This window comes from Limanda limanda, chromosome 13 (genome assembly GCF_963576545.1).
Source record: "Limanda limanda chromosome 13, fLimLim1.1, whole genome shotgun sequence".
Lineage (NCBI taxonomy): Eukaryota > Metazoa > Chordata > Actinopteri > Pleuronectiformes > Pleuronectidae > Limanda > Limanda limanda.
Window position 1 is genome coordinate 16,161,265 of NC_083648.1, and position 11,909 is coordinate 16,173,173.

At 42.7% G+C, this 11,909-nt stretch overlaps 1 protein-coding gene across 1 annotated transcript; it reads right to left on the reverse strand.

The window, feature by feature from the left end:
* Positions 1 to 226: 226 nt before the first annotated feature.
* On the reverse strand, positions 227 to 11,491 carry LOC133017519 (mitogen-activated protein kinase kinase kinase 20). Its single transcript, XM_061083625.1, has 12 exons — positions 11,330 to 11,491; positions 9,216 to 9,303; positions 7,411 to 7,512; positions 6,798 to 6,863; positions 6,667 to 6,695; positions 5,428 to 5,565; positions 5,180 to 5,266; positions 3,503 to 3,577; positions 3,271 to 3,377; positions 1,433 to 1,613; positions 982 to 1,335; positions 227 to 711 (listed from the first exon to the last, which is right to left on the reverse strand). The coding sequence occupies exons 1-12, from the start codon at positions 11,486 to 11,488 to the stop codon at positions 292 to 294; spliced, it is 1,806 nt and encodes a 601-aa protein (XP_060939608.1). The 5' UTR covers positions 11,489 to 11,491; the 3' UTR covers positions 227 to 291.
* Between the last annotated feature and the right edge of the window lie 418 nt (positions 11,492 to 11,909).

The window sequence follows — 11,909 nt, forward strand, 5'->3', positions numbered from 1 at the left end:
CATTCAGTTACACTGGTGAAATCATTCCGTCAACTTTACAAGACAACGTTGAATTGTCTTTTTGCTCCTTCACACTTCACAGTACACATGGGTGTAGTATTCATCCATTCAATAAAAAAAATCTAACAATAGAAATGTGTGTGTACCAGTTGTTTTCAACTGGAGAATCTAGTGCACATACTGTAGCTCAGATACTGTATGTGCTGACAAATCAAAATCATTCTAGTTTGGCCTCCGTGTTTTTGTGTGTCTATTTGTGTGTGTGTGTGTGTGTGTTTGTGTGTGTTTGTCCTAGTCACTGTCAGACCAGTCGAGCTCCATCATGTCCATGGCTGCAGTAGCCATGTTAATCTTGGTTCCGTGCCGCACGCTGCAGCTCTTCACAGAGTTCTGATTGGACGAAGACCGCATGCTCACCTGCACCCCCGAGTGGCCGCGGACACCCACCTCGCCCCTGATCTTTTGGCCGATGGCCTCGCTGAGGTCCCCCCTCCTGACGCCCTGGACTACTCCCACGTCACTCCTGCGACCCCTGACCCCCAGCTCACTCCTGACTCCTTGACCCACCACCTTCACCCCCAGGTCCCCCATGTTCATGTTCATGTTCATGTCCATGTTCATGTCCATGTCCCCCAGTCCCTCCATGTCCCCCATGTCATCCATGTCTAAGGTGAGCATGTCCCCCAAGCCCCCCAGACCCCCGTGGAGACCCTTGAACATGGTTGGGAGCCGTCCTTCAATCTTCATCTCTCCCTCCATCCCTCTCTCATTGAGTTGTTCTATCTCCCAGACTCCCTCCTTCTCCTTCTCTGTCTCCTTCTCTCTCTCCCTCTCCCCTTCTGCCTCTCCAAACCCACCCGAGTATCCTCGGACTATGGTCGTCACCCTGCTCCTCTGCATGCCCCCTCTCTCCCTGTCCCCCTCCTCCCAGGTCCTCTCCTCCCTCTCCACCACGCCACCTGGGAAGCTGCGCAGCGTCACCTGCACTCTTCCTCCGTCCAGACTCCCACTATCCTGTCTCTCCCTCTGCCCCCAGCCTTTCTCCTGCAGAGTCCCTTCATCTTCCTCGTCCACCTCCTCTCCGAACCTCCCCTGTAACCCCCTGAGCATGGCGTGTAGCCTCCCGCTGTCGAGTGAGCCCATCCCCCTCTCCACCCCAGCACTGCTCCCCCTCTCTGTGTCTCCGTTGCTGAGGGTTCGGAGGAGGCTGCTGACCCCGGTACTGCTGACCCCAGCACTGCTGACCCCGGCACTGCTGACCCCTGTATTGTTGGAGTCCTGAGAGTGCGAGCGGAAGAAGGAACCAGAGGAGCCGATGGACATGGGGGTGAAGAACTGTTAGTCAGGTGAAGGAGGAGAAGGAGAGGACGGTCAAGATCATAAAAAGCTATTGTATGACTCTACATATACTTCCTTCCTCTGATTTACTCACTGGTGAGATGTTGGAGCGCTCCATGAGTAAGGAGTTGGGACTGGGCGTCATGTTGGACCTCTCCATCAGCCGCTCCTCCCACAGTCGGAGCCTCCTCTCCCGCTCCTCCAGCTCCTTCTCTTTGGAGTAAAGTTCCCTCTCCAGCTTGCGAAGGCGTTCCAAGGTCGACTCAATTTCACACCTGTGGTATTTACAGGTAGAGCACAGACAGAATATCAATGAGCTGCTGGGTGCATGTTCTGCCTAAAGGCAACTGTATTATTTAATTATGTACTTTATTGAAATGCTCACACTGACTTCCCAATTTCAAATTCAATTTAAGATAATTGTTTTCACATATAAAGCACTGCATGGTAATGTCCCTGCTTACATCGCTGATCTCTTCCATCCGTACAGAGACAGAAGGTCACTCAGGTCTGATCAGAACTTAACGGCCGTAGCCATGTCCCTGATAAAAAACTAAAAGTGATCGTTCTTTCATTCTTGTGACCTCAAAACAATGGAATATTCTCCTTACAGATTCACTTCCTTCCTTCCTTCTTTACTTCATCCCTTTCTTACTTCCTAACTTACTTCCTCACTTAGCTCCTTACTTAATTCCATCCTTACTTAATTTGTTCAGCCTTATTTTCCTTACTTTATTCCTTCCTTACTTCCTATTCATTCTGTCCTTACTTCCTAACTCCCTTACTTACTTCCTTGCTTCATTCCTTCCTTCATTCCCTCTAAGTTCTTCCTTATTAATTATTTACTCTCTTCATTTACTGTTTCCAGATAAACCTATTTTTCAAACCCACTCTTATGATAACTGAATCCACTATGGGGCGACATTCATTATTATTTAACAACAAAACTGCATAAGAAATGTTTGATCTGAGAAAATCCATCACATGCTGTGTTCAGTGCAATAAGTGTGACATAATAACTTGACTTTTCCTGCCGAATACAGTATTATTTGTTTAAGAAGTTACATGGCACCAGGTGAATAATATTTGACTGCAGTGCTGTCTATTGCCACAGGAGGTCACTGGTGGAGTCAGTGCGCTTGTGTAAGAGTTTGCATTCACAAACACAATCAGATCTCACACAGCACCTAAATATAGATGAGAGATTTGACACGCAGCCATACCTCCTCCTATGTTCCAGCCATCCCTCCCTCTTCATTTATCCCGCCCCTTCACCTCCCTCACTGTCCCTCAACCCCCCCTCCTCCTCCTCACCTCCTCCTCCCCCTCTTCTTGTCCAAGCTTTTCCACCCGTACCCAAAACTTCACTGAGAATTGATTGCCTCGCTGTACTCATGCTAAATATGCACAGAATCTCTCACCTTCTCTCCTCTGCTCCATCCACCGCCCCTCTCTCTTGCTCTCTCTCTCTTTACCCCCCCCTGTCTCCCCCCTGTCATCTGTCCACTCTTGTTCGCCCCCCTCTATTCTCCATGTTTTAGATTTCACACAGACCCAATACATTTCTGTTCCTCCCTGAACCCTCTCTCCTCTTCTTGGGTTCACACTCAGTTTGTCCTCTGCCTCTCTCTCCCTCCCTCTCTGTCGCCTGTTGTTCTGCCTGTGGCGGAGCGAGGGCAGAGTGGAGTAGAGGAATCTCTTTCAGGAACACTTTCCAGAGAGCTTATTATAGACTGAAGTAGAGCACAGGGTCACACATTCAGCTTCTCCCCTGAGCTTTAGACTCCACAGAGCTGTGTATAAGTGTGTATGCATGCAGGGATTCTATTGAACTTGGAAATTAGAGATGATGCCTCGTTCTCATACACAATCACTGCTTCATTTTGTATGTCTGCAAGCATATGTCTGTGTGTGTGTTGGGTTTTTGTGTACCTCCACTGGTCCTTGTTATGTAAAAAGGAATTACACTGGTCCGGTAATCTGCTGTCGTTGGCCATGGCCTCCAGGGTTACCAGCATCTGCTTAAACTGCGGACGCTCCTGCAGGAACATGCATGCACACAGGTCCAAATAACTAGACGTTATGCTATTTTTTAATATCTTTATACAAGCGAGCTATTCTTTGATTTTCTGTAAGATAATCTTTGTATCCTCCTATATCTCACCTTTGGATCTGCTTGCCAACATTTCCTCATCAGCTCAGCAAAACTTGCAGGACAGCAGGTGGGGATGGTCAGTCTCTGGATATGCAGACACACATACACAAGTTCACTTTTTACACATACCTGACCAACTTCTTTTATATAAAAAAAAACACACTTTTAAAGCCTGTGTTTACTTAAAGTATTTATTTTAAACTAAAAAGTAAATCAGTCCTGGTTGCTGTTCCATGAGGCCGCAGTGACACTTTGTGCTAAATCAGCATGCTGCATGAGGATCTGCACCAGATTTCATGGCAACTTAATATGGTGATGAAGGCTGCTATTGTGGTTTAACTACTTAGGTGTTTTAATCAAGATAATCAAATGTTGTGTTTGGAAACACAAGAAAATACCCGCACAGCTTCTAACTCATTTTGAACTAAAATAGTTCAGTAAGGCTTGTATAGCTGCACCACATTTCACACACTCATAGATATAGGTTCCCTAAATGTGCCTGACTTTAGATCCATGATCACCGTGGAAAAACTGTGGACCCCTTATCTCACAATGTTGAAGATGTTGCTAAATTCGGTGCTGAGAGGAAACTCAATGTGCCCCACACACTTCAAACCAGTGATAAGAGCATAGTTTCACAAAACGACATGTACAGAAACGTCTAATATAGAATAATCTGGACTTTTCTGAGATTGTAAGGAAATGTTTTTTTCATGTAAAAACAAATGGTTTCAGGGCCTTTAACACTACTCCGGGGACAACAACAACAACAAAAACATTATATGACCTTGAGACTGTTTCAAACATGCTTTATGTTTTTTTATCATTAAAATGTGTTTAACATTGATCAGATTTTGAATTTAAAATAGAAGAGAATAAAAGTGTCTCATCTTTTGGTAAAATTGTAAACTTCAGCAACAGGCCACTGAGATCCTGTCCCTGCACTGAGATCCCATGACTATCGCTACAGGTCTGAATGAGGCCAGACAGCCCCTCAGTGCAAATGGAAACAGTTTTCTGTGGGGATTAATCCTAAAATATCACATCCCGCGAGTGGAGAGAGGGCAAGTCGGAGGGTCAGGAAGAGGCATCACAGTGAAGGGGAAAATCAGAGGGAGACTGGGAGAGGGAAAGAGAGGGTGAGAGACAGTGAGTTATTTAGGGAGAGTATTTTGGAGATTAGCCAGCAGCTATGCAGGATTCATGTTCTCAGAGTTGTTTTTTGGCCCTGCGATGTGAGGGTGTGTGTGGCTGTCGGAGGGGATTCGGGCGCGTCAATAACTGAAACACATGCAATGTACAAAACCATCATCCCCCACTAGCCATAAACCTTGTGAATCAAACCTATGGCTGCAGCCTTTCTTCTTCCTTCAATATCTCCTTTACTCTCTCTCTCTCTCTCGTAAAGGCTTTAGCCTGGGGGTGGGGGGATCTGGCCGAGCTCCACTGCTGTGTATCCAGGCCTTACAAGAGCAGAAAACTGACATCAGGCCTAAAAATACCCAGCCTCAGCCTCACCAGCCTCACAGTGGAAACCATGAGAGCATCGCATTGTTCCCCCGGCCTTCCCCAGCTCTGGTGGGTCTACGCGCTCGCAGGGTTTTCAGAAAGGTGGGCTCCCTTTGTGTGTTTGTGTGCGTCTGTCTGCCTTGTCTGTGTGTGAGACTGGATGTGTGTGTGTGTTACCTCTTGTTTTTCCACCACCAGCCATGCAACCTGCAGCCCTTCGAAGCCTTTGAAAGGAACCTCCCGAGTCAGCATCTCCCACAGCACCTGATCACAGAGCAGACTGTGTTGGTTCATTCATACACACACCAGCACTTTGAGCCACATATAGGGTTTCTTTGTTCGTTTCCTTTAATACGTTTTAATGACGTCTGAGTAGAGAAGTTTGATTTCCGGCCTTACAAAAAAAACATTTAAGGAGCACTCACCACGCCGTAGGAGTAGGTGTCGCAGGTCTCGGACACAGGCAGGCTCTGAATGACCTCAGGAGCCATCCAGGGGAACGTGCCCACCACGGTCATGTGGGTGGTGTGGGTGAGGAACTTAGAGGCCCCGAAATCACAAATCTGAAATTCCAACAGAGAGGACAAAACACTTAGGACAAGTAAGAATAAGAGCAGTAACTGAATAAATCCCATTCAGGACCAGATTTACTGCCAAGTAGATTTTCAACATCCAAGGAATTTGCTTTGTTGTTTTTATTCTTAACAGACTAGAACTACCATGCTGCAGTTGAATGCCTCTGCCAAAAAGTGTAGTTTCTGTGTACATATTTCGACATACTTCCCCCCCCAGATTTATATAAGGGTACTGTGACCTTTGACACTTGACCACTAAAACGTTGTCACTTTATCTTTGAGTCCAAGTGAGAACCGATTAATCGGCGAAGAAATGACTTTTCTGAGCTTTTTTGAGGCCACCGTGACCTCTGACCCTTGACCAACGAAATCGGTTCAGTTAATCAGTGAGTCCAAGTGAATCGTACCAGATGCAATGAAACTACTTCCAGGCAGTCCTGATATATTTTGTTCAAAACAACGCACGGTCACATGACCAAAAACTTACAGTTCATCTTTGAGTCCAAGTGAACGTTTGTACAACATGTGAAGAGCTTCCCTCAAGCTGATCGTAAGATATCATGTTAAAAAAAAGCATAAAGTTACATCATGAGGCCACTGTGACCTTGACCTTTGGATAACAAAAGACTTTCCTCAAGGCGTTCCAGAGATATAACATTCACAAGGCAGAAAACATGCTTTGTGAAGTCAGAGTTAACTTTAACCACGCAAATCTTATCAGTTCCTCCTTCAGTCCAAGTTAATATTTGTACCAAATTTGAAGGAATTCCCTTAATTCATTCTTGAGATAACGTGTTCAGGGGAATGTGACGGACGGACAACCCCAAAAACATAATGCCTCCGGCCTCTGGCTTTCACCGGCACTGATGCATAAAACCAGAGGGAAAGATATGGACAGAAACTTAAAGTATATGAGCATCAAGTAAAAAGGCAATATACAAATATACAATAACTATATATAAATATATAAAAGTAAATAAATTATCAAATGATGCTCAATATGAAAATATGTGCAATAAGTCAAAGATTGTGCAGAACATTACTGGTATTTGGTGATAAGTTTCCATGAATAAAATCATCGTAACAAACCTTCAGGTCTTTGTCTCCTGTCATCACCACTGTAAAGAGAGAATCCAGTCAAATCCATGGGACATTATTGTACAACAGACAGATGACACAATGATCTCATGTTTAGAGGTTAAAAAAGATGTAAATGTGACCGTTCCGTGACTTGAGGTCTCTGTGAATGACTTTGACTGGAGCTTCTGCGTGGAGGTAATGTATCCCTGAAGGAAAGACAAAGTTTATTATGTTAGCGGGTTCATAATTTAACATTTATTTTGTGGTGATAAGATTTGGCAGTAGTTTGATGGTTAAATGTCAAACTTGCATATTTTGGTCTCAGCTTTCAAGTTGCTTTTTGTCAATTAAATCCAACTGTTACAGTAACAGATGCTGTTTTTGACTTACATCTTTTCAATTACCTTAAAACTCATCACAACTGTAAATTTCTATCTACTAACTTAATCGGCAAAGGCTTAATTTGCTAACTTATCTATTATTATATTTTACTTCAGTGTGAAAATCTTATTTCTAAGAGGCCAAAGCACATACATTTGCTGAAATACTTTGGCTTTGTGTATAATTTTACATTGTTTATTTAATTCATTTATTTATTATTTAGCTTGTTGCAGTGAATTACAAAATGTAGAGACACTTATTAGAAATAAAGTTAAAAGCTGATTAATAACCTCTAAGCTGCTGGACTTTTGACACCAGGAGATAAAAGCCTGACATAAGGACATTTACTTTGTCTTATTCCCTCAGCTGTACCTTTGGCTATCTGTATGGCCCATGTCATGATCTGCTCCATGTCCATCTCCTCGCTCTGCTCACTGGAGAGGTACTCGTACAGAGACCCCCCACTGGCATATTCTGTAAGCGCACACAGAAACAGAGGTTATTATCAGAGAACAGTTATTGAAAGCTTTTCCGATTCACAAACACACTTTCATGGGCGGCTGTGGTTCAGGAGGAAGAGCGGGAACCACTAACAAGGTGGGATCCTCTGGTCTTTGTGCACGACACTGAACCCTAAACTGTTCCATCAGTGTTAATGATGTGTGATGGAAAAGTGCAGCATAGATAGGTATAGATGTGTGTGAATAAGTAAAGGTGATGATCTATTCAAAGAATAAATGTATAAACAATGGTGCCGCTCCAGCAGATAACACAGCTTCGGTGCTTCACTTTTACCTGTTGGGCCATTTTTCTGAAGTGCAGAATTTATTATACTAAGGATATTATAGTGAATGAGAATACATAATTATAAAGATGCATTTTTAATTTTATTGAATTATTTGCTTTGTTAGTTAACGTGAAAGAGGAGCAGATTATATAAGAAAATCCTCTTTCTGTTTCTTTTTCATTCAAGATTTGAGATTTTGTGTTTGCATTTAAATAGTTTTGTCTGGTCGATGAATGTAATAAACATGTATGTAAATAAATGGATGCCATGACGACGCCCCCAAAAGTCAAGCTAAAGTGTTTCGATTGCCACCTAGGGACTGACTGCACCATATTGTAAATTCTGCTGCCTCCATGTTTGCAGATGGGACATGGAAGAAACAAGAAAGTCTTTACGTTTTCAGTCATTTCAGGTAGTTCATATCCCATTGATGTTTCACCAACTGTTCATTTTCCAGCAAGTTTGTTTTTAATTGGTTATTAAAAGCTTTAAAAACAGAGTGAAGAATCATGATTGACAGGTGAGACTGACTTGAGACTCTGGTGCCAAATGTGTAAGATGGCGGCGTTTGTATCTGGGATATTTGGTTTCATTTTTGGATCGTGGGAGGAAGTGGAGAAGCATCGTCATACTTTATAAACAGTTTATGATGTATACGTAGATTATTTTGGAGAGGAAACAGTCCAATGAAAGGCCTGTGTCGATCAGTGAGTAGAAAAGGGAAAAATCTTACTTTTAAATGACTTAATGTTACAATTTACAATTTCACTGGGATGAAAATGTTCCTCCTGTCATTTATAGTAACTGTACTTTTTTATTTTTGTCTATCTTTGTATTTCGTTAAGCTTTGTACTTCTACATTCAACTGCATCAACACCTAGACGGGTTTGCAGCTGTGTGTCGGTGATGTGTCGTAACCATATGACTTTGTCCAGGCTTACTACCACATCCAAACATGCTGGTCTCAGTTACAAATGTCCTGCCAGGCAACACAGCACCAACCAGCCATTAGAGTATACACCCATACTTCAAAACACATACACAAACACTGCTCGGTCATCTGAGCATGTGCTAACGTGTGTGTGTAAGTGGCCCGTCAAGGATCAAATACAAACTAATATAGTTATACACACACACACACTAACCCTAACCCTAGTTTTACAGGAAAGAACAGTCTGGCCCGACCCCATGTTAATTATTTACGTTAGGCATTAAGCCTACGGATAACAATTTCAGAAGATAACCTCTGTCCTCAATGAAGACAGAGATTTAACAACCATATGTTCAGATTGTACGTCCTTGTGAAAACATTTGAAAGGATGTATGGGTCACACATACACACACACACACACACACACACTCAGACACACACATACAGACGGGTTCTGACCTGTGACAATGCCATAGTTGGGAGATTCCAGCACAGCTCCATAAAACTGAATGATGTTCTTATGACTCAGGACACTGAGAATCTCGGCCTGGACGAGGAGACAGGAGAAAGAGAGGCAGAGGCATATTCACAACTTTATTAGCAGACAACTTTGGTTTCCTAATATCTGACACTGGTAACGACCTTTAAGACCTGGAAACCTAAACGTGTAAACTAGATTCTGATGGCGCGTGTTGGACGTGGAGCAGTTGTCTGAGCCTCTGTCAGACAACGGGTTAGAGTCTCCAAACAAAGAACGTTCACGCTGCCGCGATAAAACATCTGAGCGGCAAATACTCCAGGTCATAACCTCTAGATATGTGGAATATGAAAAGTGCTGCTTAACATAACATACATGTTATGTCACATTAAGACAACGACAATTGTTTCTGAATAAATTGTTTTTCTTCCAAAGAGCAATTTTGTTTGTTTACCATTTCTTCCACGTGTATTTCATCAGTGTACAAACATCAGTTTGTGTGTATGTACAGTTTAATATCTGTGAATACAGAAGTGGAAAGTAACCTTGAAGCACACAAACACTTCATTTCAGTACTATTTTAAGGTATTTTAAACCTATATACATTTCATATATATATTGTATACTATACCTGTCAATATATTTTGTATCAGTCTGTTGATATATACATAGGTACATACATATCAGTTAAGTCAGTGCACTTATAAATATACTGTGTCATGCAAAGCTAATTGTGCATCATCCTGTGCCACAGCACTTTTATTTGGTTCATAATATTTTGTCTGTAGTGGAGGGTCTACTTCATGTACTTATCTCTATATTTTTTATGTTTTATTGCCTGTTTTTATTCTTTTTTATACTTTCACTTGTTCTTTTAACTATCTTCTGCTTTGACTGGTGAATATCCTCAGCATCGAATCATCCCGATCTTATCTTACATTTGAAGCTACTTTATACTTTTGCTCCACAACATTTCAGAGTTCTAAATTTACACTTCAAATCTGGCTACATACTTTTCAGAGTTAACATAAAAATCATGATAATTTATAAATCGATTATGTTTTTGTGTTATTGTTTATAATACTGCACTTCAAATGAGATGAACAAGATATTTCTTACTATAATAGATCCTTATTAATAATCCAATAATATTACACATTTTGCATAAAGTGCACTTTTACATTTTGATACTTCTGCACCTTAAACATTTAACTTCAATTTTAATTGAGTAAATATTGTGCTGTGTATCTATTCAAACTTAAATAAATACATGAATTCTTTTTCCACTGCTGTTTGTGTAAATAAATCAGACAAAACATGTGAGGTGAGTGTGTTTAAAAGCGGTGTGGCATCGAACAGACAGTTTCTCCCCTGATCCATCAGTCTGTATTTACATTAAAAGTGCACACACACAGTTTAACACGCCTGCCAACCCTGCATGTGTTTGTGTGAGGATGTGAGCGAGAGAGAAATAAATCAGACGAAAAACAAAACGTTATGTCGTCCCTCCATGTGCACCACACAGAAATATATATATATATATATATATATATATATATATATATATACAAGTGAATATATTCAATAATTTTCAATCCCTTCTGAAACCTGCTGCCACAAGAGTAACTGTAACATGATCGATTCACCCACAGGACGCCCTTAATCCTCCTGACACCGGCCTGTGAACTTGCTCCACCACTCCACCACCACCTCAGTATTAATAACATGGGAGGAAATTTTGTTTGGATCGCCATCGAGGGGCACGCACTCCACAGAGAATCACCCGGCCTGCCAGGTATTCAGGCCCCCCCCCCCCAGGTGACCACACACCTCGCCCTCGCATAAATAAAAGTGCTCCATCCACAAAAGAGCAGGAGGAGGTGGGATGAGACAAAGAGTGGTATGTTTAAGATAAACACTTGTTCAACGGCAGACAGGCAGGGGAGGAGGAGGAGGAGGCCTGAGGGTGTACGGGTTCAAAGAGAACCTGGGAAATTAGTGGAAACTGATTCATGATAAGAGCAGTGATGTTGATATTCATATTGTGTGTGAATGTGTATGTGTGTGTGTGTTTGTGTGTGTGTGTGTCCCTCACCTCTTTGTCAATCTTCAGGAGCTTCTTCACGGCCACCTCCTTGTCCTGAGAAATCCACAGGGCTCTATAGACGCTCCCAAAGCTGCCTCCTCCACAGTTCTCATAGAAGCGCAGGTCCTCATGCTTTATCTGCACAAACGACGAGCCAGGGGACGACATGGCATACTGACTCACACACACATGCACTCACACATACACACAAACGCACAGAGAGAGAGCCCAGAAGCTCAAGCCCTCAGCTGCTGCTGCTCCAAAAGTATATAAATATATATACAATTCACGGATCAGTATGGAGAGAGTGAAGGATGATGAATAAAGAGAAGTGGAGTAGTTTCCTCGGCAGGGTCCGAGTGGATGTTGTCAGTCAGCACGAGAGATTGCCAGAGGGAAGAGAGCAGAAAGTGCTGGAAAAGAGAGAGAGAGAAGTTTGCTCCCCGTGAGTCAGGAAAAGTCGAAGCCCCTCTGTCACTACTAGACAAGGTATTACATTGCCCGGTAGTGGTGGTCCAGTGGAACTACAGTACAGAGCAGGAACACACACACACACACACAGGATGGAGGGGAGGTGAGTGTGTGTAAG

Coding starts and splice junctions, on each gene's coding strand:
- LOC133017519 (XM_061083625.1), bottom strand. CDS start 11,488: ATGTCGTCCCCTGGCTCGTCGTTTGTGCAGATAAAGCATGAGGACCTG. Junction 6,864..7,410: donor GGCCATACAGATAGCCAAAG/GTACAGCTGAGG, acceptor TCTTTCCTTCAG/GGATACATTACCTCCACGCA. Junction 3,378..3,502: donor GTTGGCAAGCAGATCCAAAG/GTGAGATATAGG, acceptor ATGTTCCTGCAG/GAGCGTCCGCAGTTTAAGCA.